At 34.8% G+C, this 26632-nt stretch overlaps 1 protein-coding gene across 2 annotated transcripts in view; it reads right to left on the bottom strand.

The window, feature by feature from the left end:
* The window catches only part of GRID2 (glutamate ionotropic receptor delta type subunit 2), a 1355780-nt gene that overhangs the window by 293595 nt on the left and 1035553 nt on the right, over positions 1-26632 (bottom strand). For both annotated transcript variants that reach the window (XM_065877462.1, XM_065877463.1), the window contains one exon: positions 11815-12012. In XM_065877462.1, the coding sequence (XP_065733534.1) occupies positions 11815-12012 (198 nt within the window). The remainder of the gene's footprint in view (positions 1-11814; positions 12013-26632) is intronic.

Genomic DNA, 26632 nt, shown 5'->3' with positions numbered 1-26632 from the left:
GAGGTCCACATACCACACACACACACACACAAAAATTGTTGATGCACAGTGTATGAGGTAAGACAGAGAAAAAAGAAGTCAAGGGTAACTCAAAGGTTTTGGACTGAGTAACTTGAAGATTAGAGTTGCCATACACTGTGACAGGGTGGTGGTGAAATCAGGAATTCAGTTTTGAACACGTTACATTTGAGGTGCCCACTAGGCATCTAAGAGGAAATGCTGAGTAGTAGCAAGAACTGTAAGTCTGCAATTCAGATGAAATGTCTGGGCTGAAGAAACAAATTAAAAGTTGTCTACTTACAGATGACAATTAAATCCTTGACACTGGATAAGTTCATCAGAAGTTGAAGTGTAGATAGTAATAAAAGTGTTGGATATGTGTTGGATCTCTCTCTCTCCTCCTTCCTACTTAGCTTTTAGAGAACAAGAACTCTGTGTTTTACATTTTATGTATTCCCTACAATGCCAGCTACACATTAGGCCCCAATAAATGCTTGTTGAATGTCGAGTGGGAAGCAAGCTACAGGTTATTCATAAATTGCAGTGGTTCAGGTATTATCCTGCAGCATTAAAAGGGATTTAAAAATAATAGCATTTCTACAATTCCCAAGAGGAATGCTACCATCTTCAAATAAAAGGGCCATCAGAAAGAGTTTTTCAGTTGTGTAGAAAGACTTTTAACTTTCTGAAAAGTCATCTTCAGGCTGCTTGTGAACAGAGCATATGGAAGCAATCACTGCCTGAAATGCCCAAACTGTAAATCCACATTTCAGTAAAATGCACACCAAGGATAATGACCAAAATTGAGTGAATTTTTATTTTCATTACAGTAACCTTTTCAATCATTCTAGAATTCACTTAAGACTGCTATTAAAGATGTTTTCAGAGCTCTGCGGGGGGGGGGGGGGGGGGGCAAATGTAAGTTCTCTGTAAATGAGAACGAACTAGCTCCCAGAAACAGTTTGTCTCTATGAGAAGTGAATCTGTAAAGGCTGTTCTCCTAGCAATTCTGTGTGTCATTAAGTGAAATATAAAATGAGTAAGAGATACATTAGACGTCCTCACACACGTATCTGGAGCCTCTGTAGTCACCTCCTCCCTTGATACAGTTGAGTCTTGTGAGGTGCTTGGGTGTTCGCTCGTTGTTTTTTTTAATTTATTTATTTAATTTATTTATTTTTGGCTGCTTTGGGTCTTTGTTGCTGCGCGCAGGTTTTCTCTAGTTGCTGAGAGCCGGGACTACTCTTTGTTGCAGTGCCCGGGCTTCACATTGTGGTGGCTTCTCTTGTTGCGGAGCACGGTCTCTAGGAGCGCAGACTTCAGTAGTTGTGGCACGGGGCCTCAGTAGTTGTGGCACATGGGCTCTAGAGCACAGGCTCAGTAATTGTGGAGCATGGGCTTAGCTGCTCCGTGGCATGTGGGATCTTCCTGGACCAGGGCTCGAACCTGTGTCCCCTGAAATGGCAGGCGGATTCTTAACCACTGTGCCACCAGGGAAGCCCTGCTTGTTTTTTAATCAGGGAAATCTTTACTTATTTTAAAGCCTGTCACTATAAAATTACACAAATTTATACAAATTACAAAGAGAAAACTCAGAATCATTAAGGCTTAAAACAATTAAAATCTGAAGTATCCAAATGGCAGTCAAGAGTAAACACAGAAATACCTTTCAAGACATGCCTCTACTTTCTATATCAGAGTGAAATATTAATTCTGATATTAGTATGTGAATTTAAAACAAATTCCTCAAATGGGGTTGGTACATTCATGTGAGTGACTGTCTAAAGATTTCAAATATGGCATCAATGTTGTGTAAAGGATGTTTTCTATTTCTCTTCAATATTGAAGTTAAACTTATTTAATAAAGTTCTCAACTTTGCAAAAACACAGGGAAAGAAGGAATGCATTCTCTATCATATCAACTACCTTCCTAGACCATATAAATTATTATCCTCTTTCATTTGTGGTATATTTCTCTATGTTTATAATTTCCAGACTAACATAGACCATTATTTTATGGAATAAGCATCCTAAATAAAAATGACCAATCAATCTAAATAATTCCCTAAGATTATGTCCATAGAATCATATAGAATCTCATGGTTGAAATGCTCTTTAAAAGTTACTTAGAATGGTCTCACCCAAATCTGCACTCTCTTTTATGCCTGGAAGTTATCTTCTTCTTTAATTTTATCCCCAAACCATGACCGGAGATAGATGAAAATCTAGGTAATAGATGGCATTTCAATAGCCAACAGTGGATTTCAGGATTTATATATCCTCAAGTTATGAGATTTTCTCATCATAGCACCAGTCTTTATATCACCTTGGCTTTGATTGATGCAGTAGTCTCTTAATTTATATCCTATAGCCCACCAAATCTTTTTAATTCTACACATATTTTACTGAATTTTTGTTTGTCCTAGCCTATAAGTTTCTTTAAACCTTAAAGCCATTCCTGGACAGCATCATTCCCTTTGGCAAATATTCACTCACTGTTCTTTAGCTTTGATTCAAGACTTATTATTCACCACTTATCTGTGCTTGCCATCTATTAGACCAAGTACTTAATGATTCAAGTTCTTTATCTGATTGAATTGCTCCTTACTGTTTGCAATGTCTGCCAATTCAATATCACCTGCAAATTTAGAAAATTGCTTCTACAACCGTTCACTAAGTCATTTGCATCTACATAATTTATTTCCTTTCACAGATCTCTTTTTATCCTTCTCCTTCATTAGTGTTAAATTCTTTCCTTATCAACAACAAATATTTTGGGTCATTTTTTTCTCTTCTTACATACACACAGTTTGTGTTACTTCCCACATCTGTGATCCAGCTCCATCCAATATGTATATCCAGTGGATTATTTTTGAACACTCACTATTCAGACATACAAACATGCATTCTTATGACCACATGTACTTTTTCAACTTCTTGCCCGATTACAGCTGACATACTCTGGGATATTCAATCAGTCCATTAATGCTTGTTCAATCTAATTTAAAGAATTAAAATCTTAGTGTCTAATTTAAAGTCTCTATGAGGACTTCTTTTTCCCTTTACACATTTTATTGATTCCCTTTGAAAAACTAACTTTTTGTTTAGCAAGGCTTGTTAGCATTTATCACTGGGCAGGTGTGTGGGGGAGCAATTCTCTGGTGAGTGAAGTTTCATTGGTGGATACAGGTATTTTCAAGCTGGTTTACAGTCATGGAAAGATATAATGGAAATATATATGGGTTTTTGTGTGTGTAACTGTGGGGCATACTTGATGATCTTCAGGCATCCAACTGAGGACCCTTTTCATCCACAAGCATGGCTCCTCAAACATTGCCTTCACCTGATCCAGGGGGTGGCTTGTTCAAGAGGCAGCTTCTGGCCTTTGTCCTAGCTAACCACCTCTGTCTTCTCTAGTACAAAGGAATCATCCCAACCCCGACTTCTTAAAAAATTGAGATGAGAATGGTGTTAACCATTGTGTCTCCCGCAACTTGTTCTTGTAACACAGATACATCCAACTCTATGGGCCTATCTTTATGCCTGATGCCTTCCAGACTGCCCCTGCCACTCCTCTCCAGTGCGGATGGGAAAGAGGTCAGCTCACCACCTTCTCAGGTCTTCTAAACCCTCCTCCCAAGTGACCTCTCTCTTCCCTCCAGCGTTTTCTGTCTTTCTTAGAAGCAAAAGTAATAACACCAGTTCTCCTTGGCCAGGCTCATGTACCATTTTGTGCATGATCTTCATGTTACTTCAATACTCCCAATTTAGTTTTTATAATAGAGGTGAGAGGAATACCTATGTTTTTCTTTCTTTAGGACCAACAGGATAATTTTATTCTCATTTTTCCTTAAAATAAAGATACAGTAGAAGTTTAACAGTTCACTATGATTAGACATGATTTACAATTTCAACTTTTTTTTTTTTCCTCAGTACGCGGGCCTCTCACTGCTGTGGCCTCTCCAGTTCCAGAGCACAGGCTCCGGACGCGCAGGTTCAGCGGCCATGGCTCACAGGGCCCAGCCGCTCCGCGGCATGTGGGATCTTCCCAGACCGGGGCACGAACCCACGTCCCCTGCATCGGCAGGCGGACTCTCAACCACTGCGCCACCAGGGAAGCCCCCTACAATTTTAACATTTTTTTAAACAAATGACAACAGAAACAAAAAAGCTAGTACAAATCATAAAACTACTAGAGCAAAGAGAAACTACCTTTCTGATCAAAACAGGTACCACAGCTCTAAACTTCCTTAGAAAGCGTTCTAAGATTTCTAAGCTAAACTTTCTTAGAAAGGGGTTTGTGGAAAGCCTTTAATCTCAAGTATTTAAACGATTCCTATATCCACTAAATGCTTTCATCAACTTGTTAATCAAACGCTTCCTAAATTTACGAACCAGTGGTCAAGAGGCCTGAAACAAGTCTTGATCCTATTTTTCCAGCTATAAATTATTAATATTTCAAGAAAACAAAATATTTTCTAAGCACATAAGTTTTCTAAAAACTTCAATTACCTTTTCTGGCTCACTACCTGACTGAAATGTTCAAATGTTCATACTGCACACAAAAAAATTTGAGCAGCATATTATATGAGTGTGAGAAGCTGATGAAAAATAAGATTGAGGAAAATCCCCAAGTTGTGTCCCATTTAACATGACTGAATATATCGTTTCTGTATCTTTAATTAATATAAGTAAAAACTAATCTTTAGAACAGCACAGAAATACTAATGCATCAGAGTTTTACAAAATATATTCAACCCCCTTATATGTGCAACAATCTTTTAGTTTTGGAGCTGCCATACAAGCGAGCTAGTTTCTTCTCCTTTATATATGAAAGCCGGAAGTCATGTGTACAAAGTTATTTATATGAGAAGAATAAAGATCCACATTCCTTTTCTTTGTCCTTGACAAATATTTATGGGATGTTGGAAACGACGAAAAAACAATTTCAATGTTATGAAGTCCAAAGACTTGGAACAAAAAAACTTGTAGTGGCGCATTGCGCTACACGGAATGACAATCACCTTCTAGAAAGAGGAAGACCTATATTTCTTCAACTTTTTTTTCTTTTTTTTTAGCTCTAGACATCATCCACATGGGTTCCAGGTGCATTTACTAATTGTTTCTAGACAATTCCATCTGGATGTTCTTTGGCCATCCTAAAATTACAATGTCTAGAGCCAAGCTCTGTATCTGTTGCTCTTTTCTAACCTGTTCTTCTACATTCCCTAACTCTGTCATTCAGTGTCCATCTGCTCATGGCCCTCTGCTAAATTTCTCACTAAATCTCAACATGTCCCTTCTCTTCTCCTCCAACTTCTAGTCATTTTTTCTTGGAAAAAATTCTAGTTCTAGTCATTTTTTCTTGGAATATTGATTGCTTTCTCAAAATCAGTTTTGGGGGCTAATCGCCTACTGCTGTTAAGTTTAGACACCCTTTTTTCCTCTCTAGATCGCTGAAAAAGACATTTGTCTTTTCCCTTATTCACTCCAATGCATCCTTGGCCTTACCTCAGTTATCTTTCTTAAACATAAATTAAATCCCACTTTTCTCTTATGTAAAAACCTTTTATAATTTTCACTGGCTAAGTGATAAAGTCCAAACTCTTTAGCACGGCAAGCATGCTTTTATAATTATCCCTACTGTTGCTTCTCACACTCCTACTCATCCTCAAGACCTAGCTCAAATTTCTCCTCTTATGTGAAATCTTTTCAACTCCTCAGGCAGAGGCCGCCACTCCACCCTCTGGTTGCCAAGGCACCCTGTATGCATTACCCTATGGCATTGATCACACTGTGTTTTAATGATTTATTTGCACATTTGTCTTCCTTGTACACTGTGAGATCTCTGAAGGCAGGAATGATGTCTTCCATTCCTTTGTATCTGTGATGCTAGGCACAGTGCCCAGAACATACCATGCATTCAGAAACACATGGGGAATGAACGGATGAATATAGGGCATTCTGCCTGGCACACAAAATAAAGTAAACACAACCTCAGCCCTCTGGTTCCAAAAGAGGGACTATGGAAAGAAAAGGGAAGAGGGTCAGTCTCTCTCTCTCTCTCTCCATATATATATATACTTTCCCCCCCGCAAAGGGTCATTTGAAAAGTGAAACAGATGTACCCAGAAGACAGAATTATCAAAAAATGGGAATAGTTTGAAAGCCTTATGGGACAAAGGATGAGTTTAGCTGAGGTTGAAAATACAGGAAGATGCAGTGAGTGAGGCCAGCCAAAGCAGATTGAAGCTGAATGCGATCTATATGGAGTGTGACAAAATGTAGGGATTGAGACGTAGACTTCAGAAAACAATGGATGCCTTTCTAAGGAGCTTTAATTTTTTTAAAAAAAAGGAAAAGAAGAACAGGTTTTTGAGATAAAAAGTGAGATTTTTTGAGAAGCTGAAAGTTGCAAATGTTTTTTGCCACTCCCCCAATCCTTCTCTACGTAATCTTATTTTTTTATCCTCGATTCATATTCAACCAAACTCCATCTGAACCTTCTTTGAATTTGCAGGTCTTAAAACCTGCGTTGAACTGTTTCTGAGTATTATTTTCCTCACTGTCTGTAATTTGGTTTATTAAAATGCTTTTAAGACCAAACTTACACTAGAACTCTGTTCCTCTCTGTTAACTGGTTAAGGGGGATGAGCACTTGGACTCTGGATTCACACTGCCTGGGTTTGAATTATGAATTCTCCACAACTTGGCTAAGTGACCGTGGGCAAGTTACTTTAGCTCCCTAACTCTTTAGCTCCCTAACTATAATTGCTTATTTGGGTTCAGTTCAGTTTCATCATCCACACTATTGGGATAATAGTACTACCTACCTCACAGGGTTGTGTGAGTGCTTTGGCAATAGTAAGCTCTACATAAGTGCTAATAATTATTATTTGGTCCATTTCAAGCTATGTTTTTTTTCATTCCCTATGGTACCTTTCTTGTCACTGCTGTCAAGTATATTGCTGACTGAAAAATGTGCTTCTAATTCCAATGATATTCTATTTTTTATTTTAAATCACAGCATATAAAAGAATTCCAAGTAATATAACATGAAGTTTTAGCTCTTTCCTTATAAAAGCACTAAACTTTCATATTTTATCTACTTAATTTTTTTACTTTATTAATTGCCCTACTCCACTACACTAGATTTCCTTTTAGATTTCTATTATCTATCAGTTTCTTCTTTCCTTCTTTTGAAAGTCTAGTTCATATCTTTTATAGCTTTACCTATGGGGATCTTAGTATTTTCTTATGGATTTTATACTTCTTCATGTAGGTGAAGCAGTGAAGCAGTGAGGCTAACAATGCATCATACTTTTGCAAATATTTTCCAGTGTATCATTTGTAATTTAATTTAGTTATTATTGTTTTTGATTTATTGATGATTTAAAATTTTGTATACATGCAGCTATTGATAGTTTCCATGTAAATTATTCCATTATTTTTAAGCCTCTGATACTTCCCATGTTCCCTCTCTGACTCGTTTTTAATGTGTTTTTCCATAATCATCATGACAAATACTCTAGAAAACGTTCTTTTAATTTTGGTTTCCCCTTAGGAAGGCAGACAGTCTTGTTAATTTTAGAAGTCTTATGTCATGTATAGAGGTATTCAATGGCAATATTTACTGCTATTTTAAATATACTTAGATTCATGAAAAATGTCTACACTAGTAAAATATATATAATAATAATAAGCTCACTTTTCTGGAACTCTGTCATGACATTATTATGCCGTTGCAACAGTGTTATTTTGCTGTACAGGGGTCAGTAATCCTGATAACATTTTAATGATGATTCTTGTTGGATAATCTAAATTACTTTATGATATTTTACTGCATTACTATTTGTATACTTGAATTGACATTTTAAGTTGCTGAAAATTAGAGCATACATCTCTATTAGTAATAGAATACAGTGACTGCCCATTCCTTCTGAAAATGTTATCTTCCTGTTGCTTTCATTTTTTTAATTTAATTTTTATTTTATATTGGGGTATAGTTGATTTACAATGTTGTGTTAGTTTCAGGTGGACAGCAAAGTAATTCAGTTATACATATACATATATCCATTCTTTTTCAGATTCTCTTCCCATATAGGTTATTATATAATACCGACTAGAGTTCCCTGTGCTATACAGAAGGTCCTTGTTGATTATTTATTTTATACATAGTAGTGTGTATATGTTAATCTCAACCTCCTAATTTATTCCTCCCCCCCACCTCTCCTCTTTGGTTACCATAAGTTTGTTTTCTTTTCTTTTTTTTAAATTAATTTTTATTGGAGTATAGTTGCCTTACAATGTTGTGTTAGCTTCTACCGTACAGCAAAAGTCCCTCCCTTTTGGACTTCCTTCCCATTTAGGTTACTACAGTGCATTAAGTAAGAGTACCCTGTGCTATAGAGCATGTTCTCATTAGTTACATTCTCTCAGTTTTCTTCCCCTGTCTCTACCTGCTCCAACAAACTCTTATGTAAGCTTCTCCACTTTTACCTGCTTAAAAAGTATTTCTTAAAGCCTAGTCAGAATGGCCAAATATCTTCTTGAAGAAAATAAAATCTAGTTGCAATAAATAGCTTTATATTTTTTCCAGCTAAAAATTCATACATTTGTCAGTCAGCTTCTCTAAGCCTGGATTTTTGCTATGTAAAAGGACCCTGCTGAACTTTACATTATCATACAATAACGATATGCTCTTACATGCAAATAAAAACAAATTGTTTATGAAGAACAACATACAATTGCTTGTGTGTGGTTTTTATGCAATAAATTCTTAAAGTGTTTTTAAAAAATCATAGTTGGAAGTGATCTTCCCACTAACATACTTGTATTCCTCATTTCATAGGTGAGGAAGCAAATCTCAAAAATCTAACTAACTGGAGCGAGCACACAACCAAATTAAAAACAGCACCAACATTAGCCTCTTTATAATGCTTGGTACTTTAAACTTGCATTTAGTAAGTGAAGATTGTTAGCGTGATAATTCTTAAGGATTTTTATCTACTATATCTATAGGATAAACTTGCATAATGCCTTTCCTTTTGTTTATCTTTATTTTAATATAATTGCTTATTTGGGTTCAGTTCAGGCAGGACCCCTCAGAAATACAAAGACAGAATGCTTGTTTTGTGGGTTTATAATTAAGGAATATAAGATAAATAGTCATAGTTTTTATAAGAGAGATGAGGATTGATGATTCCTGTTAGTCTATTAAAATATTTCTATTAACCTTTTGCAAATAAAATTCCATATGTAATGGGTTTATTAAATAAACTGACGTTAGTAAAGTTTTAAAGGATATGAAAAACAGCTTTATTGTTTTTCCTATCACTGTCTTCAAAACCTCTTATCTTTTTTTCTCTTCTACATCTCTTAGAAACAACTTAGATCCTTTAGCTTTCTGAATACTTTTCAGTATTCCAGAAATAATTCCAGTTCTGGCAATGGTGGAATAATTTTTTATTGGGTTAACCCAACAAAGAGTAACAATTGTAAATTCTGGAAATTTTTAAAATAATTTTTTATTGGGTTAACCCAACAAAGAGTAACAATTGTAAATTCTGGAAATTTTTAAAAAACACACATTGAACAGATTGCATATCAGCTGAAAGTAGACATAAAGTGAAGAATAGTCCACCCTTGACAGATGGTAACTGCTTTGGGTGAGATCTACTTTTATATGGCTCATTCACTGAGGACCCACCTCAGTTAGGCAACAATGGGTAGCTAGAGCTCAAGCAGAAAGTCAGAGTCTTATTAGCTTAATGCATCAGAGGATGGTGTTTGAGGCAGCCAGACTGTGCAGATATCAAAAGAGGACTCACATAAAGGAAGGAGCCACAGAGAAATAAGCCCAAAAATCTATGTATAAACTTCCCTCAAATCCTTGGCTGACTCCTAACCAATACATGCGTAAGAATGATTCTAGCTACCTAGAATAAAAAAGTTACCGAATGAACTTAACAGAAATTGGAGATGGCAAAGAAAGAATCAATAACCTGAAAATAGATCACGATAAATTATCCAATCTAAAGATCAGAGAGTAAAATATTATGATGAAATAAACAAGACCTCAGTGACTTAGAGACAACATTAATAAGGTCTAACTTGAATGTTTTCTGAGCCTCAAGTACAGAGGAGAAAGAGAAGAGGGTGGAAAAAAATATTTGTATAAATAATTGTCAATATTTATTAAACTTAGTGAAACATATCCCAGAAGCTCAGTGAACCCCTAACAGAGTTAAATACAAAGAAAATCATAGCTGAACATCAAAACATCAAAAATGAAAAGAGAATTAAAAAACAGCCACCCCTACACTATAAAAAAGGAGCAAAAGTACAAATGATGGCTAACATCTCATCAGAAACAATATTTGGCGAAAGACAATAGAATGGCATATTTAAAGTCATGAACATTAAAAAAAAAAACTTTATGTATGGTAATGAATGTTAACTAGACTTATTGTGGCAATCATTTTGCAATATATACGTATATCAAATCGTTAAGTTGTATGCCTGAAACTAATATAATGTTATATATCAATTATACTGTGAAATAATAAAAACATTTATTATTGTATGAAAAATTGTTGAATGATAATTTTATTTTGAATTTTGAAATAAAAAGTTGCTCTTGCTTTAAAATCACCAGTCTTGATTTTAGGAATAATAATATTTCATCTATAATTTTCTTCTTAGATAATAAAAAAGTATGAGGAAAAATATATTTTGGTTATAAGTGACTGTGTTCTGAGACTCGCAGTGCTCTTGTCAAACATAAATCAGAATCAGCAGTGTCACTTGAAAACACTAAGACAAAAAGTATCTAGGAAAAATAAACCTGTCAACTCAGAGTTTATTATTTGCTAATAATATTAAAACTGAAGATAAACAGAAATTTTAAGATAAACTAAAGTTGAGAGTATATGCCACTTGTAGGACTGGACTTCAAGACATTGTAAAGGAAGTTCTTCAGGCTGAACTAAATGATACCAGCCAGAAGCTCAGATATGTAGAAAGGAATAAAAAAACACAGAAACAGTAAATAGATAAATAGTTAAATATCAGAAACTGTCTTTTCCCCCCCTCTTTATACCTTTGAAAGTCAACTGATTGTTTAAATCAAAAACTATGATATTTTACTTTGGAGTTCATAAATATAAATACATGACCATAATAACACAAAGGATATAGTACATATAAATGGAATTATATTGCTGTATGTTTATTACTTTTTTTAATGCGATGTGGTATGATATGAATCTACATAGAATGTGATGTTAAGAATGCACATTACTATCTCTAGACTAACCATAGACAAACAAAATTACAGAGAAATACAGCTAAAAAGCTAAGAGGGAAATAAAATCAAACACTAAAAAAATTCAACTAACCCAAAGGAAGGCAAGAAAAGAAGGAACAGAGGGAAAAAATGAGATACACAGAAATCAAATAGTAAATTATAGACCTAAACATGACTATTCAACAACTCATCAGGAAGACACGATGATTAAAAATGTGTATGCTCCTAATAATAGAGCTTCCAAAAAATGAAGCAACGACTGACAGAAATGGAAATAAAGTAATAGAGAAATACTTTTCTATTATAGGAAATATCATAAAATTTAGCTTTATATTGTCATCAGTTTTTCTTTCCACAAAGTTCATGAAACAGTATTGGTGAGATTTGATTCAACACCGCCACCTAATGCTTTGCCTTACACTTATTTTATATGAAATTAGCTTCCAAGGGTTATAGTCAACCTTTAGATATGTGATAAACAAACAAACACACAAATAAATGCTTACCTTAAACACTAGTTCTCCCACCAAGCCATTCCATGTCCCATCTTCTTGTGGGCTTCCATACTTGTGATCCGGTGCAACATAAATTTCATAGTTAAAACCCAGGTAGTTAGATAAGGCATCCAAAACATCAATGGAGAAGCCTTGGTATTTCTTTGGCTTACCCAGGACATTTTCAGAGACCATTACAAAAGGTTCTTCCTACATGGAAATAAGAGAAATCCTTGATGTCAATCGATATTGCTCTCTTAAAGCAAACATTAATTCTTCAAAGAGTTTTGCTTACAAACAGTCTAAAAATTGGTTTTACACTGTGTGAGAATAACTTAGAAATATAACTTATGTGCTATTAATGCATCACCTTATCAAACAATGTTTAATCACCCAGTTTCTTATCAGCTCTTATTTTATTATTACCATATCAAAAATTAGATGAAAGTGATTATAAAACTTCAGGAACCATGAATTCATGTTTCTTGCCGTCTTGGGACCAACCTAAGATTCATCAATAATAAAATCATATTTAGGAGACCATGAATTTGTTTCTCTCCTCAGGCAGTTATTGTTTATTTATGTCAAAATATGTAAAATAATATTTTAACAGATATAAACTACATAGAATTTTTTGAAAAGATCAAAAACTTCTAAGAACATATAATTTAGCTAAAATTTATAACATCACATTTACTGGGAGTTATTTGCTAAGTAATTTTGAAACTTGGATATAAACACACATTTCATTGCAAAAGTAATTTCTTTACTACTGTTATGAGAAATTCACTTACTTTTTGGGTAATTTGTGTAATTTAGTAAATTCAGCAAATTGGTTTCAAGTTCCACCTCTTTCATCTTTTTGCATTGTCGTCCTCTTACAGTTAACAAATAGTGCCCTTTCACTTTTTAAAACACCTGGTGTGAAGAGCGGTAAATTGATTTGACACATGCTGGCAGACTACAGAAAATTAGATAATCTATTTCTTAATTTCCTAAACTTGTTCAGGAATCTTTCAACAACAGTAATATTTACAGATAACCATCCATAGTATGTATATACACCCAGTCCTGTGGGCAGGTTAAAATCTATCCTGGGTCTAAGCCAGAATACCCAAGGATTTTAGCCTTGGATCATTTTTCCTTAGGGACTCACAAAATAGCCTTCGTTGAGTGGTAAAATAATACTTTGCTTTTAGCTCTTACTCAAAGACACTACGTAAGCGCCTTACAAAATCACTACGTTTATTATAGGAATATTGTCCACCAAAACATTCAGTTTTCCCATAAGATAAAATTTTAAATTGTTCAGAGCCAAGAGAGCTTCATTTTGCTTCAGTAATGCCTTTTTTAAAATAATGAAAATGTAAATAATTACTTAGCTATCCCATTTCATATCTATAACTATGTTGATATTGTGTTATTTGTAATTTTAAAAAAATCTTAGTTTTCTAAACTACTGGTACTATTTTTTTTAAAAATTGGTCTTGTTTAACCATTTATATCTTATTTCATAGTAAAATAAATCAGTAAATAGTTAGATGAAGGATGTGACTGCTGCTTCTTCCCCAGTAGTGTTCTCCCCTTTGTCATTAATTATATGTATCTATTTTCATTTTAGCACTACTGAGAATAAAGACAATCCACAGTCTCCCTTCAGGCAAGATGAGACCATGTGACCAATTCTGATAAATGTGATGTAGGCAGGGTGCTTTGTGCAACTGATCTTCTGTCCTTTCTACTTATGAACACGTATTGGCAGGAAGCTCTGGTAACTATCTTAGATCACACATAATAGAGAAATAAGACAGAAGAAGTCTATGTCCTTGGCACTTGAAATGCTATAGAAGACTGACTGACTCTCTCGGGTTCTAGAATATAAGAAAAATTTAAAATTTCAATTTCTTGTTGTTAAGCTCCTGATTTTGTTTCCTGTTTCAGCAGTATTTGATGCTAATGAATAATGACAGATTGATATATCAATAGATGAGAGGTTTTGAGAATGAATGAAAATTTCTAACAATACTGACTTTAATCTAAATGATATCAAATGAGTGAAAAGTAAAAATTCAACAAATCCTTTAATACAGTATATAAAATACAGAACATCTTCTTGATTCCAAATATAAACTTCCCGCTAATATGGCAAAATTTGCTTCTGTCCATTTGGTTGTCTGGACAAAATACAGACCTAGCTAACGACTATGCATTGCACAAATACTCTGAAGTGGGTCATGAAGTTATTAGATTCAGAATGGGTTAAAGAAATTCCAAAATAAAGATCATATTCAGAGAGCATGTAAATAAGATCAGGAAATTCTAGAATTAATTGGGCATTGATTGTTTATATCATGTTGTACATGCTGGCAACAGAGAGCGTGTAATTATTTCCTTACACACATTTCATTCATTTCTATATTTTGAACATCTATCCACTGACAAACCAATGGAAAGATGCTTCATGAAAAATCTTATTATTTGACTGGTTCCTCTACCAATAATTTTGGACCATATGTATTCTTTATTTATCCATGGTCTTTAAAATCTAACAAATCTCTTAGGTACAGCAGCAATTTAATCACCAGGATATGCAAAACCACTCTTTAAGGTGACACTTAAAAAATTAAGAAGACTAATTAATTATAATGCAGAGCTAATTGCTCAATGTGGCAAAAATAATATCCAAATGTATGCTTTCATATGAAATAGTGATTCTTTTTCGTTTTAATTATCTTTAGAACAATTGTTTAATATGTTAGATTATGTTATATTTGCTTAATATGCTGAATTTCCCCCTAGAAATGACTTTTTAATTCCAACTTTATAAGTAAATCCCTAGGCAAATGGATCCCTTTCAAAAGTTTGCTGTCAAAATCTGCTTCTAGCAACATCAGCTACAAATGATTAGAGTTACAGAATAAAAATGGTTATACTAAAGGTTGTTTTAAAGACTGTTGATGAATTATTGATAAACATGCTTTTTTTTTTTTTTTTTTTTTTTTTTTTTTTTTTTTTTTTTTATGCGTTACGCGGGCCTCTCACTGTTGTGGCCTCTCCCGTTGCGGAGGACAGGCTCCGGACGCGCAGGCTCAGCGGCCATGGCTCACGGGCCCAGCCGCTCCGCGGCACGTGGGATCCTCCCAGACCGGGGCACGAACCCGTGTCCCCTGCATCGGCAGGCGGACTCTCAACCACTGCGCCACCAGGGAAGCCCAAACATGCTTTTTAAGTTATACATCCTAACTAAACTTTTATTACATCTTATCACTTCTCTTCTAGACCAATGTTTTTGAGCTTTGTTTTTAAGCTCTATTACACATTTGGATCACTATGCATAAATCCTACCTCAGACCACTTGTGTTTTATGAGGACAATAAAACAATATATTAGACAGGTAAACATAGCAACAGAAATTAGACTGAAGCTCTGGGACCTATAATAGAAAAGATACTTGTTCCTTCTCTACGGCAATACTGAGCTTGGTTTAATCACTTTTATCAATGCACCTATTTCCAAAATTTATTCATTCATTGACTTACCCATTTAACATGCATTAAAGAGTTACTGCATCAGATTACTACACTCAATATAGTGAGAGATATGGTAAAAAGTCATGGACACCACTTTCAAAATAATCATAACCTAGTATTAGAAAATCTATGTACTCAAAAAACATAAAGCAAAACTCAAGCAACCTGCAGCATAACTGGTACAAACAGAATATAAGAGAAATAGAAAGGAAACTGTAAAAAAAGGAAAATCACCATTTTGGGGATTACAAGCCATGTACTATTTTAACAGATAAGAAAAACTAGAAACAAAAGTTTCAATTCAAAGTCACACAGTAAGTTACAGAGAGGAGGCATCGTCATAACTCAACTTACTTCAATATTATATTTTTGGACCTCAAAATTTTCAATGTATGGATTAAAATCTAAAATGCTATAATTTGTTCCATATTTTAATGCAGTTGAAGGTGGTGTGAGACTGATAGACTCCAGATTCCTGACAGGAAGGAAAAATAAAAAAAACACAATCCTCTAGGAAGTATTTTCATTTTAGGTCTTATATTATCCCTTCAAACAACTGGTTGAATACAATGTCCACAGCAAAAGTCAAAGATACTATGTAACAGGAAGTTATATTTCACATATAGAACCAGCAGAAGTAATATGAAAGAAGATCTTTCAAGGACTCAGTTACTAACATTTTCAGATGCATATTATAAAAATTATGTTTACTATTTTTAAGGAAATAAGGGGAAAACTTTTTTGGCAGAAAATTGGAAACTAAGGAAGTATCATTGTAGAATTTGAAAAGAACTAAACAGAAATGTAAGAATTAGAAAAGACAATGACCAAAGTTAACAACTATCTAAGTTTATCAGCAGATTAGAAACAGATGAAGAGAGAATTAGTGACCTGTTATAGGTCAGAACTAATATCCAGGGTACAAAGGAATAAACAAATAGAAAATCCAAAAAGAAGGGGTAAGAGATGAGAAGCAGAAAGAAATGTAGTACGATAATACAAATACTGTGAAGGATATGAGGAAATAGGAGCTATCATGACCTTTGCTGGATGTACAACCACTTTGAAAAACATTTCACATATCTAGTAGAGATTGAAAATCCTTATATGCAGTTAATTTTGCCTGGTTTTGAGAGTTACATACACATTTATCTAGGATGAAGATATGGATAGCTATGTCCTAGCAATTTCACTCCTTGGGTATGAACACTAGAGAATCCTGGGCACCAAAATATATGCCCAAGAACATTTATAGCAGCATTGTCTGTAATAGCCCAAATCTGGAAATAATCTAAAAATCCAAATGTCTGTCAACATGGAAAAGTAAATATATTGTGGTATATTGATGTAATATAATATTAAACAGCTTAAAATTGAAGAAAGCAGAGCGATACACAGTGATACAAATGAACGTTTACAAGAATCATGTTGAGTGAAAAAAGCAATACTCCAAGAAAACAGTTTGGTTCCATTTTTGTAACATTCAAGAACAGGTAAAATAACTATGTATTTAAGGGTACATAGTGGAGACACTATAAAGAAAATCAAGGAAGTAATCAGCTCTGGGTGGTTGGCCCTGGGATGCTGGAGAGGGTATGATCAGAAAGATACACAAGCAAAGATGCCTCTTGCGGTAATGACGATATTCTGGTGTTTTTGTTCTGGGCAGTGGTTACTTGGATATTACTTTACTTTTAATCAATTAATGGTTTAAACTTTTTTCTGTATGGGTGTTATATTGCAATATCAACAAAAATAAAGAAAATTATGTTAAGTGGGAGTAGATAATGGAGGGTGTTGAAACCATAGTAAGGTTACTGTCTTATTTGGCAGGGAACTGGAGCTTTGTGGAAGGGAAATAGCATAATCAGAAAGTAATTTTGAGAGAAGAGTGCAGAATGGATTGTGGCAGAGTGAGGACTAAGGGTCCTTTGCAACCATACAGACAAGAGATTATGGCCTGTGCCTATTTAACATATATTTTAAAAGTGTGTACAAGTGACTTTCTGTCTTCTATTATAGGGACAGGAAGAAGAAAAAGAGAAATTATAAAATCCTGCCTTTAAAATTCATTTCCCAGCAATTAGTTTCAAAGAGTATTAATAGAACTGAATCTAAACTGGTGAAAACCAGTCCACCTATTAAATGAAAACAAATTGCAGACTTCAATTTGCTGATCATTTGGATGACAGATTCTCTAAACACAATCCTCAGCAACTGGAATAAATGAAGCTTTCACAGAATGCCTGTAGTTTATCAATCTAAGTGCATTAGCATGAGGATCCATAGACCTGCTTATAGAAGAGTGTTTCAGTGGTTGATAATTTTCATATTAGCAAGGATTTATTCACATCACTTGTTGGGTTATTAGATAATAACTTCATAATCCTGAATTTGTATTCAGTCACTTAAAAATATCTCACGCTAATTGCTTAGTTGATTTACAACATTGCAACTTGCAGATTTTGTAGCTAATTCGCATATTTAATAAGTATTCAATATCGTTTGCTAGTGATAGAGTTTGGAAAAAGCATCTGACATTTTTGATAGGTGTAAGCAACAAGCTCTACTGTCAAGGCTTTACTAAGGGCTGTTTAGAGGTTTCAATATGCACGACTTCACAGAATGAGGGGATGGCCAAAACTAGGAATGAGTCACTGGAAATTCCTTACGATTCTACTCACATATGTGGGTCAAAGACATTAATGAGAGAATGAGAATATTTCTTAGTGACCTGTTTAAAATTTTTTTCCCCATAAACTGTGCTCCTGGCTGAAGCAAACAAGAACTGTCTTCATGCACAGTGTGAGCTTATATTTTGCTTGGGGATGACACATTCCACTGCGATATATGCAGAATTAATGTCTATCACTGTCCTTGGAAAAGCCTCGCTATTTTTATAGACCATATACGAATATTAGAAACTACTACAAGTTAAAAAAGGCAAAAGGTATGGAGGTTGTTATTGAAAAGATATCAAAACACCAGGACAGGAAAACAAAAATGAGGAACATCAGGGGAAGAATAAACAATCTAGGTGTTATAAAAGCAAAAATATCTGAGTTGCACGGAGAGAAGAAAAGCTCGTCACAGGGATATGCAATGAAAACATTTTTAAAAGGGCTCCTGCAGAAGGATTTTATGGAGCAACAAAGATTTAGAAAACGTTGCACTAAACTTACCTTTTAAAATCTTTGCTTAAATATTTTTACCAGACAATAAGATTCAAATTATAAGTAAACAAAAATATTTAGTCATTCTAACTTCCTAAAGCCATATCTTACATATTATTTCTGATTCCTATTTTGTAAGCAATTATTTAAGTGAAAAAAACACTTTAAATTGAACATAAAGTTAAAGCTATTAGTATGCAAGAAAGTTCATTTTCACAATAAAATGTTCGCTTTCGTACATTCCTTTATGATCATGAAATGGCTACATTTTAGTGACTTAACAGAGGGTGGCAAAACAAAATAAAGATGTTCATTTTGTTTTCGCGAGAATCTGAATAAGATGCTGTAACTGGGAGTACAAGGTCATCAAGGACAACAGGCAGTCACAGCAATCCTAAGTACATTCATTAGTTCTCATTTATTGGTTTTCCCTAGCATGCATTTGAAAATACATTTTTAGGAGGCTCAGATTCTTATAGACCACAGGGTTACCGCATACAAACTTAGAACTACTAGGCTTTTGGTTTGCTTTCTGAATATGAGTGCTGGATAATATTTTCTGTGTATTTGGTCCAAGTCTTCATTATTTTGCTAAATTTAACACCCAAGTGAATCTTACAAGGGCACAGCCACATGCAAGAGTCAACTCTATTTCATAAATATTGTCAAAAGTTTACCAGTGCAGAGTACTTTGTAAATGCAGTTATGTCAAGGAAAACTATCACGGATATGTTTTGAGCTACAGCATGTTACAGCTGCGAGGAGTGACTACCTCTACCAAATGTCAGAAGTCTGTAAAATATTTAACTGAAGAACGTGGTAAAATTTGACTTCAAAATGATGATAATGTTTACAAACTCTCTGGTTGATACAGTCATATTCCTGTAAAAATGTTGTCAAGAACAGTAATGTTAATAAATGTCAGCAGAGCTTTATGATAAGACAGTCTATGTCAGCATATAAAAACATTTAATAAATGTAAACTGAAGCTAATTCAATATCAGAACTCAATGAAAAGCCATTTAAAATTAAACTTGGGATGTTTAGGGCTAGTGGTATATCCATCCAAAATAATATTATTACAGGAAAATAGCAGAAATTCAGATATTTATTCAGTCATTCAAGTGTTAATGCCAGGCACATGCTATGAATACAACAGTGAACAAAGCAAACAATAAACAAACATCTCTGTCCTGCTAGACCTACGTTCTAATGGGAGTGATGGACAAGAAACAAAATAAGTAATATATATGTTATGTCATATGATGATAAGAATTGTGGGGGGGAAATTAAACAAATAATGAGAACAAAGAGCATAATGAGAAAGGGTTGTACCTTCAGTTAGGAAGAGCCTCTGCAGAAAGAACACTTCAGACTGAAGAGAGAGTAAGTGCAGATGTGTCAGGCAGGAATCTCGCTGACACGATTGAGAGACAGAAGGGAGAGTAGTGGCGGGAACTGTGGGAGCTAGGGTCAGATAGGAAATGTCTAAGAGGTAATGGGTGTGTGTCTGGTGGAGCTTAAACAGTACCTTTAAGCCCCTGTGATGACTTCAGCTCTTACTTCAACTGAGATGTGCGGCAGCCTGATGGGCTCTGAGCAGAGGGGGTTGTGATCTGCTATGTTCTAACAGTTCTGGAGACGGTTGATAGTTGCTATTGACAAGAGACTAGAGGGGCAAGGACAGAAGCTAGGAGAGCAATTAGGAATCCTTTGCAATAAACCAGTGAGCTAGGCAGGGAAATGGATTTGATGAGAAGCAATTGGATTCTGGGTATATTTTGAAGGTAGAACTGATGGGATTTCACTGATATATAGATGTGGGGTTATCAGTACTTAGTGAGAAGTGATGGAATGCTATGCTATACTTCTGGAAATCCTCAGTGGAGGCCTCAGTCTTGAGAAGAGTATGGACTTCTGAGATTCTCCCTGAATGTTCTTTCTATTTGGTGTATGCATCATAATTCTATTAGAGGGATTAAAACTTTCAATCAGTAGACCAAAGTCCTCAGGGCAAATATTCAATACAGAATCAAAGACAATATTTTGAAAAAACCTACCGTACAGAATACAAAATTAATACACATTCAAATTTAATAGAAGGAAAATGTGTACTTTCTTGCATATTTGTGACTCACATAGTCAGTTAAGAGAAATAATATTTATCAGAAGAAATAACAATCATTAAAATCATAATCTTTAATGCTTAAATTTTAAAAGGACAAAGTTCAATACCAAATATTAAGAGTGAATTATTTATTTTTGTTCTCTGAATATACCTTTGGGAAATACAAATTTTAAAAAGATGAGTTATTTATAGCTCATTGGATTGCCAAGGATGAAAAAGAATGTTAATGTTTATCAGCAAACATATGAGGAAGCAAACTTTCTTATATACCACTTATGTGAGTTAAATATGAGACAACCTTTTAAGCAAACAAATTCACAGTCGGAAAGGAAACACTTCCAAATTTTTGTGTTATTTCTTTTGGTAATTGTACAACTAAGGAGGTAATCATAAATGAGCACAGGTATGTATCTAAAAGAATGTTCATTGCAAATTCTCTAGTGAGAAGTTGAAAACAAACTAAATGCCCGACAACTAGGGATTGCTTTCTAAAAAATCTCTATGATAGACTATTAAACAGCACATTCAGCTGTCAACTTCAGTGTCTTAATGCCCTGTTAAATAGTTACCTGCTCAGAATTGGGCCACAGGAGGGTTTTTTAACAAAGAGGAACATTTTAAAGTTTGGGATTGGTTTGTTTGTCTTATAGAGAGATTCAAAACATCACTGTAAAAACATTACTTTCATTTGCATTCCAACATTATTTCAGGAAATGAGACATGGAAATGTTGAGTTTCAGTTGGCATTCTGGGAATTATATACAACCCTGAATAAATTAATGGCAGTTTGAGGCAACTGTAAACATAATTCATTAAGCAGCTGAAAAAAACTATTGATCACATCTGCTGTATAACAAAGGATATTTATTTACATTAAAATATTTATTTACATTAAAAATATTCACATGTATTTCATATATTTTATCTTACTACGTGAAGTAAGTCAGACGGAGAGAGACAAATATCATATGATATCACTTATATGCGGAATGTAAAAGAAATGATACAAATGAACTTATTTACAAAACAGAAACAGATGCACAGAATTAGAGAATGAATTTATGGTTACCAGGGGGGAAGGATGGGGGGAGAGGGATAGATTGGGAGTTTGGGATTGACATGTACACACTGCTATATTTAAAAACAGATAACCAACAAGGACCTACTGTAAAAATAAATTAAAAATATATTCATATGTATTTTGCTGAATGGGAAGAAATTATACAAAACTATTTATGAATATGGGTGCCTTAGTCAATTAAGGCTGCTATAACAAGTTACCATAGACTGGGTGGCTTCAAGAACAAACATTTATTTCTCACAGTTATGAAGGCTAGGAAGTCCAAGATCAATGTGCTGACAGATCCAGTGTCTGATGAGAGCTTGCTTCCTTTGTCTCACATGGCAGTGAGCAAAGATATCATCTTTCTCATGTCCCTTCTTTTTTATTTTATTTTATTTATTTTTTTATACAGCAGGTTCTCCTTAGTTACCCATTTTATACATATTAGTGTATATTGTAAGGGCACTAATCTGATTCATTAGGGCTCTACTCTCATTACCTACTTACTGTAACTCCAAGGCTCCACCTTCAAATACCACTGCATTGGAAATTAGGCTTTAACATATACATTTTGATGGGACACAAATATTCAGTCCATAGGAGTGTGCACTTTTAAAATTTGAAAAAAAAGTAATAATAGCAGCAAACATCCATATAGGACTTACTGTGTGGTGGGCACTTTCAGATGCTTTTTGTATATTTATGCCTAGCTATCCTATGAGTTTAGAATCATAATTATCTCTGTTTTTATGGATAAAGTAACTAGGTTTTTTTTTAGCTAGTAAGTGACAGACACTGAAATATTAGTAAGTTTTTGAAGGAGAAATATGGATGATTTTGTTAATTTTCATTTTCCATGTTTTCTAAGTTTTTGTCATTGACTACATAACACTTGTATCAACACTTGTTAAATAAATGAGTCTGAAGCATGAGGGAGAGGTCAGGGTTGGAAATAAAGATTTGTTTATAATTTTCAAGAAAGTAAATGAAATCATTCAGAGGTAAAGTATAGAAAGAGTTAGGGTTGAAATTCTGGAAAAAGAGACTCCAATGAAGGAGGCAGAAAGAATAGAGGTCAGAAGTAAATGAGGGGAAGACATGGTTGGAGGATGCAAGAAAGGACAGTTTCAAGAAGGAACAAGCTGCTGTAGATTTCAATGCAGGTGAGAGGTCCAGACAGTAAGGCCTGGAAACATCCATTTCATTTGTCAGGTGGGAGATCATGAAGACCTTCTGGAAAGCAGTTTCTTTGGAGAAGTCAAAATAGAAACCAATAGAAGCTAGTGGTGTGAGGATAAAAATAAATGATGAAGTGAAGATAGAACTGAAGTCTGAGACATTTGCATTAGAAAGAATTAGTAGAATAAAGAGAATTCAGGGTCAAAGAATGTTTTTCATCCAAAGCATGTTTTCAGGCTAAGGGAGGACGCAAATAAAAAATAGCAACAACAACTACTACTACTACTTACATTTTGTCTGTCATCATCCTTATCACTTTACATTAATCACCTAATTTAATTCTTGGAATACTCTGGTATTGCTACTGTTTCACAAATGTTCTCATTGTGTCACAAATGAGAGACCTGAGATTTGGGGATAGAATAGATAACTGAGCTTATAAACTAGTAAGAAAGATTGAAACTGAATCCAGTGTTTGATGCTAAAGTCTGTATTCTTTTTCTTTTTTATTATTGAAGTATAGTTGATTTACAATGTTGTGTTAATTTCAGGTGTACAACAAAGTGATTCAGTTATATATATAAAAATGTGATTCTTTTTTAGATTCTTTTCCATTACAGGTTATTACAAAATATTGAGTATATTAGTTCCCTGTGCTACACAGTAGATACCTATTGTTGGTTACCTATTTTATATATAGTAGTGTGCATATGTTAATTCCAAACTCCTAATTTGTCCATCTCCCCCTTTCCCCTTTAGTAGCCGTAAGTTTGTTTTCTATGTCTGTGCATCTCTTTCTGTTTTGTAAATAAGTTCATTTGTACCTTTTTTTTTTTTTTTTTAAAAAAAGATTCCACATATAAGCTATATCACATATTTGTCTCTCTCTGGCTTATGTCACTTGGTATGATAATTCCTAGGTCCATCAATGCTGATGCAAATGGCATTATTTCATTCTTTTTATTGGCTGAGTGATACGCCATTGTATATATATACCACATCTTCTTTATCCATTCATCTGTCCATGGACATCTAGGTTGCCTCCATGTCTTGGCTATTGTGAATAGTGCTGCAATGCACTTTGGGGGTGCGCAACATTGCTAATTATTAGAGAAATGAAAATCAATACTACAATGAGGTACCACTTCACTCTGGCCAGAAAGGCCATCATCAAAAAGTCTACAAACAATAAATGCTGGAGAGGGTGTGGAGAAAAGGGAACACTCTTGCACTGTTGGCGGGAATGTAAATTGGTACAACCACTATGGAGAACAGTATGGAGGTTCCTTAAAAAACTAAAAACAGAACTACCATACAACCCTGCAATCCCACTCCTGGGCATATATCCGGAGAAAACTATAATTCGATAAGATAAAGCCTGTATTCTTAGAAGTTAATTTAGACTGCCTGCATCAGCATTTGGGTACGTATGTGTGTTTGGGGTTGGGTAGGAGGTTCAGAAACTACATGGTATATAAAAGAGAAAGAACTTGGGCTATAGTCTTTTAACACATGGTAGTATCAAAATCAATCTCTTCTGTCTCTTTGTCCACTCTATATCTCCTTTTCTATTCTAAAGTAGAACTATTTATACTTTCTTCTTCTTCCAAGTCATACTTCAACTTTAGTCAGCATATTGATGGGATTACAGTTTTGGCATAAAGATTATGTTAAAGTGAAAACACAAAATCTTATCTGAACTTCCCTTATCTGGATAAAGCAGAGCCTCCTGAAGATGCAGCTGCCATTAAACCTATTCACAGGGAGGGAGTTTCCTGCAAATTCCTGAAAGGAGACAGTCTACTTGTTCCCATTAGCATGCACAAAAAAATCCAACAACAGACCCTTCCTACTTTCCCTCTGAAGCCCTGAACTCCACCTCCGCCCCTCTTGTTAAGCTGGTATATAAACCTTTACCTTTGTCTGGATATTCAGCAAGTTACTCATGACTAAATTACTAAGTGACTTCCATGTGCATGTGTAAATAAACCTTGACTTTCTTCCTGTTGTCAGTTAATTTGCAGGTGTTGTCAGTTAATTCGCAGGCCCCTAAACACATGAACCTAAAAGGGCAGAGGAAAAGTTTTCCTCCCAACAGTACCAAGCTGGTTTCCTGAACGAAGACAGTCTTTTCCTTAAAAACACATCTGGAGATAACAAGGTACATAATAATTTTGCTAACCCCACTCCATACCCTTTGTCAAAACTGCACTCACTATTTCTGCCACTGACCCGCTTGATCTGAGGTTTTAAGAATGAGGTGACAGGTTTTCTATTTCCAGTGAGCTGAATGCTTTCTGAAGGATATGCTTTTTTCTTTTGATTTTATTACGAAGCACAGTGGGAAACTTAAAAGATCTCCTGCATAGAGGGCAGAAACAGAAGCGTAGAAAGCGGAAAGGTGCTGATATTTAAAAGCAAGAAACAAATCTGTGGGGATTTACAGAAGGTAGAGAAGTCTGAGCTTAAAGCTGCAAAGACCATATTCTGTGTTTCAAAAATTAGTAAGTGTATAAAAGAAGATTACTAGAAGTTATTCAAATTAATAAAAGGCATTTAAAAATAACTTCTGTGCTAGCTCTTATCAGGATTTTAGATATGGACTACAGTACTGAATTAATTATGGGGACACATATTAAGGAATTAGAGGGAAGTTCCCATAATTTACTGAAAAATGTAAAGATGTATGAAACTTTTTCCCATCACTATATTTTACTGCATAATAGATTGGAATGTTTAGCATAAAACCAGCCGTAACACTTACTCTCATGACATCCTTCATTGGATGGAGCAAACGTCACTTAGACTGAAGAAACATTGAGCATTGGTCCATTTATCCTTACATTCCTCAGCAGGTACTCTAGGAGTATTCCCATTACGTGTATAGAAAAGCATCTTAGTTCTTGGGGCTGATGACCAAAGGTCATTCTTTTTTTTTTTTTTTTTTTTTTGCAGTACGCGGGCCTCTCACTGTTGTGGCCTCTCCCGTTGCGGATCACAGGTTCCGGACGCGCAGGCTCAGCGGCCATGGCTCACGGGCCCAGCCGCTCCGAGGCATGTGGGATCCTCCCGGACTGGGGCACGAACCCGTGTCCCCTGCATCGGCAGGCAGACTCTCAACCACTGCGCCACCAGGAAAGCCCTCAAAGGTCATTCTTAAAATTTTGAAAGGACTCATAAAAAAAAAAAAAAGGTGAGATATTTTTCAAACTCTTTGTTCTTGATAAGTGATCACTTTCTTATTCCCTTTGACTTTTAAAAAGTTAAAAGACCTTGCTTTCAAATGCTAATCAGTTGCTTCTTTATTCCCCAGTAGGCTTCAGACCATTCAGCCTCAATACTTCATTTTCTTGAGTGTTTTATTGACCATGGTCTTGGAGATTACATTTGGCTCAGAGCAACACAGCAGCTTGTTATTTTTAATTGAACTGCAGAGTATATTATTCTACATAAGAATCAATGGGAAAAAAAATTAGTGCAAACATTTCATTTTCCCATTTCATGCCACTAGCAATGGTCAGAAATAAAAAGAAGAAAAGGAAAAAAGAAAACCCACCTTCAAACCTACCAAAAAAAAAAACCCTAAAAAATGTAAAGTTCATTTCCTCATGCTAACTTCCATCACATAGAGAACCTGAAATTCTTTGCTCAAAGTTTTAAAACATGCAAGAATCACAAATTTACTTTTCAGCATTATGGCCTTTTTGTTTCCAGGTTAAAATAATTAATACACAGTTTACGTGGAGATGCTGTGAAA

The sequence above is a fragment of the Phocoena phocoena genome, chromosome 5 (assembly GCF_963924675.1).
Source record: "Phocoena phocoena chromosome 5, mPhoPho1.1, whole genome shotgun sequence".
Lineage (NCBI taxonomy): Eukaryota > Metazoa > Chordata > Mammalia > Artiodactyla > Phocoenidae > Phocoena > Phocoena phocoena.
The sequence above is the reverse complement of the archived record's forward strand: the minus strand, read 5'-3'. Positions and strand labels throughout refer to the sequence as shown.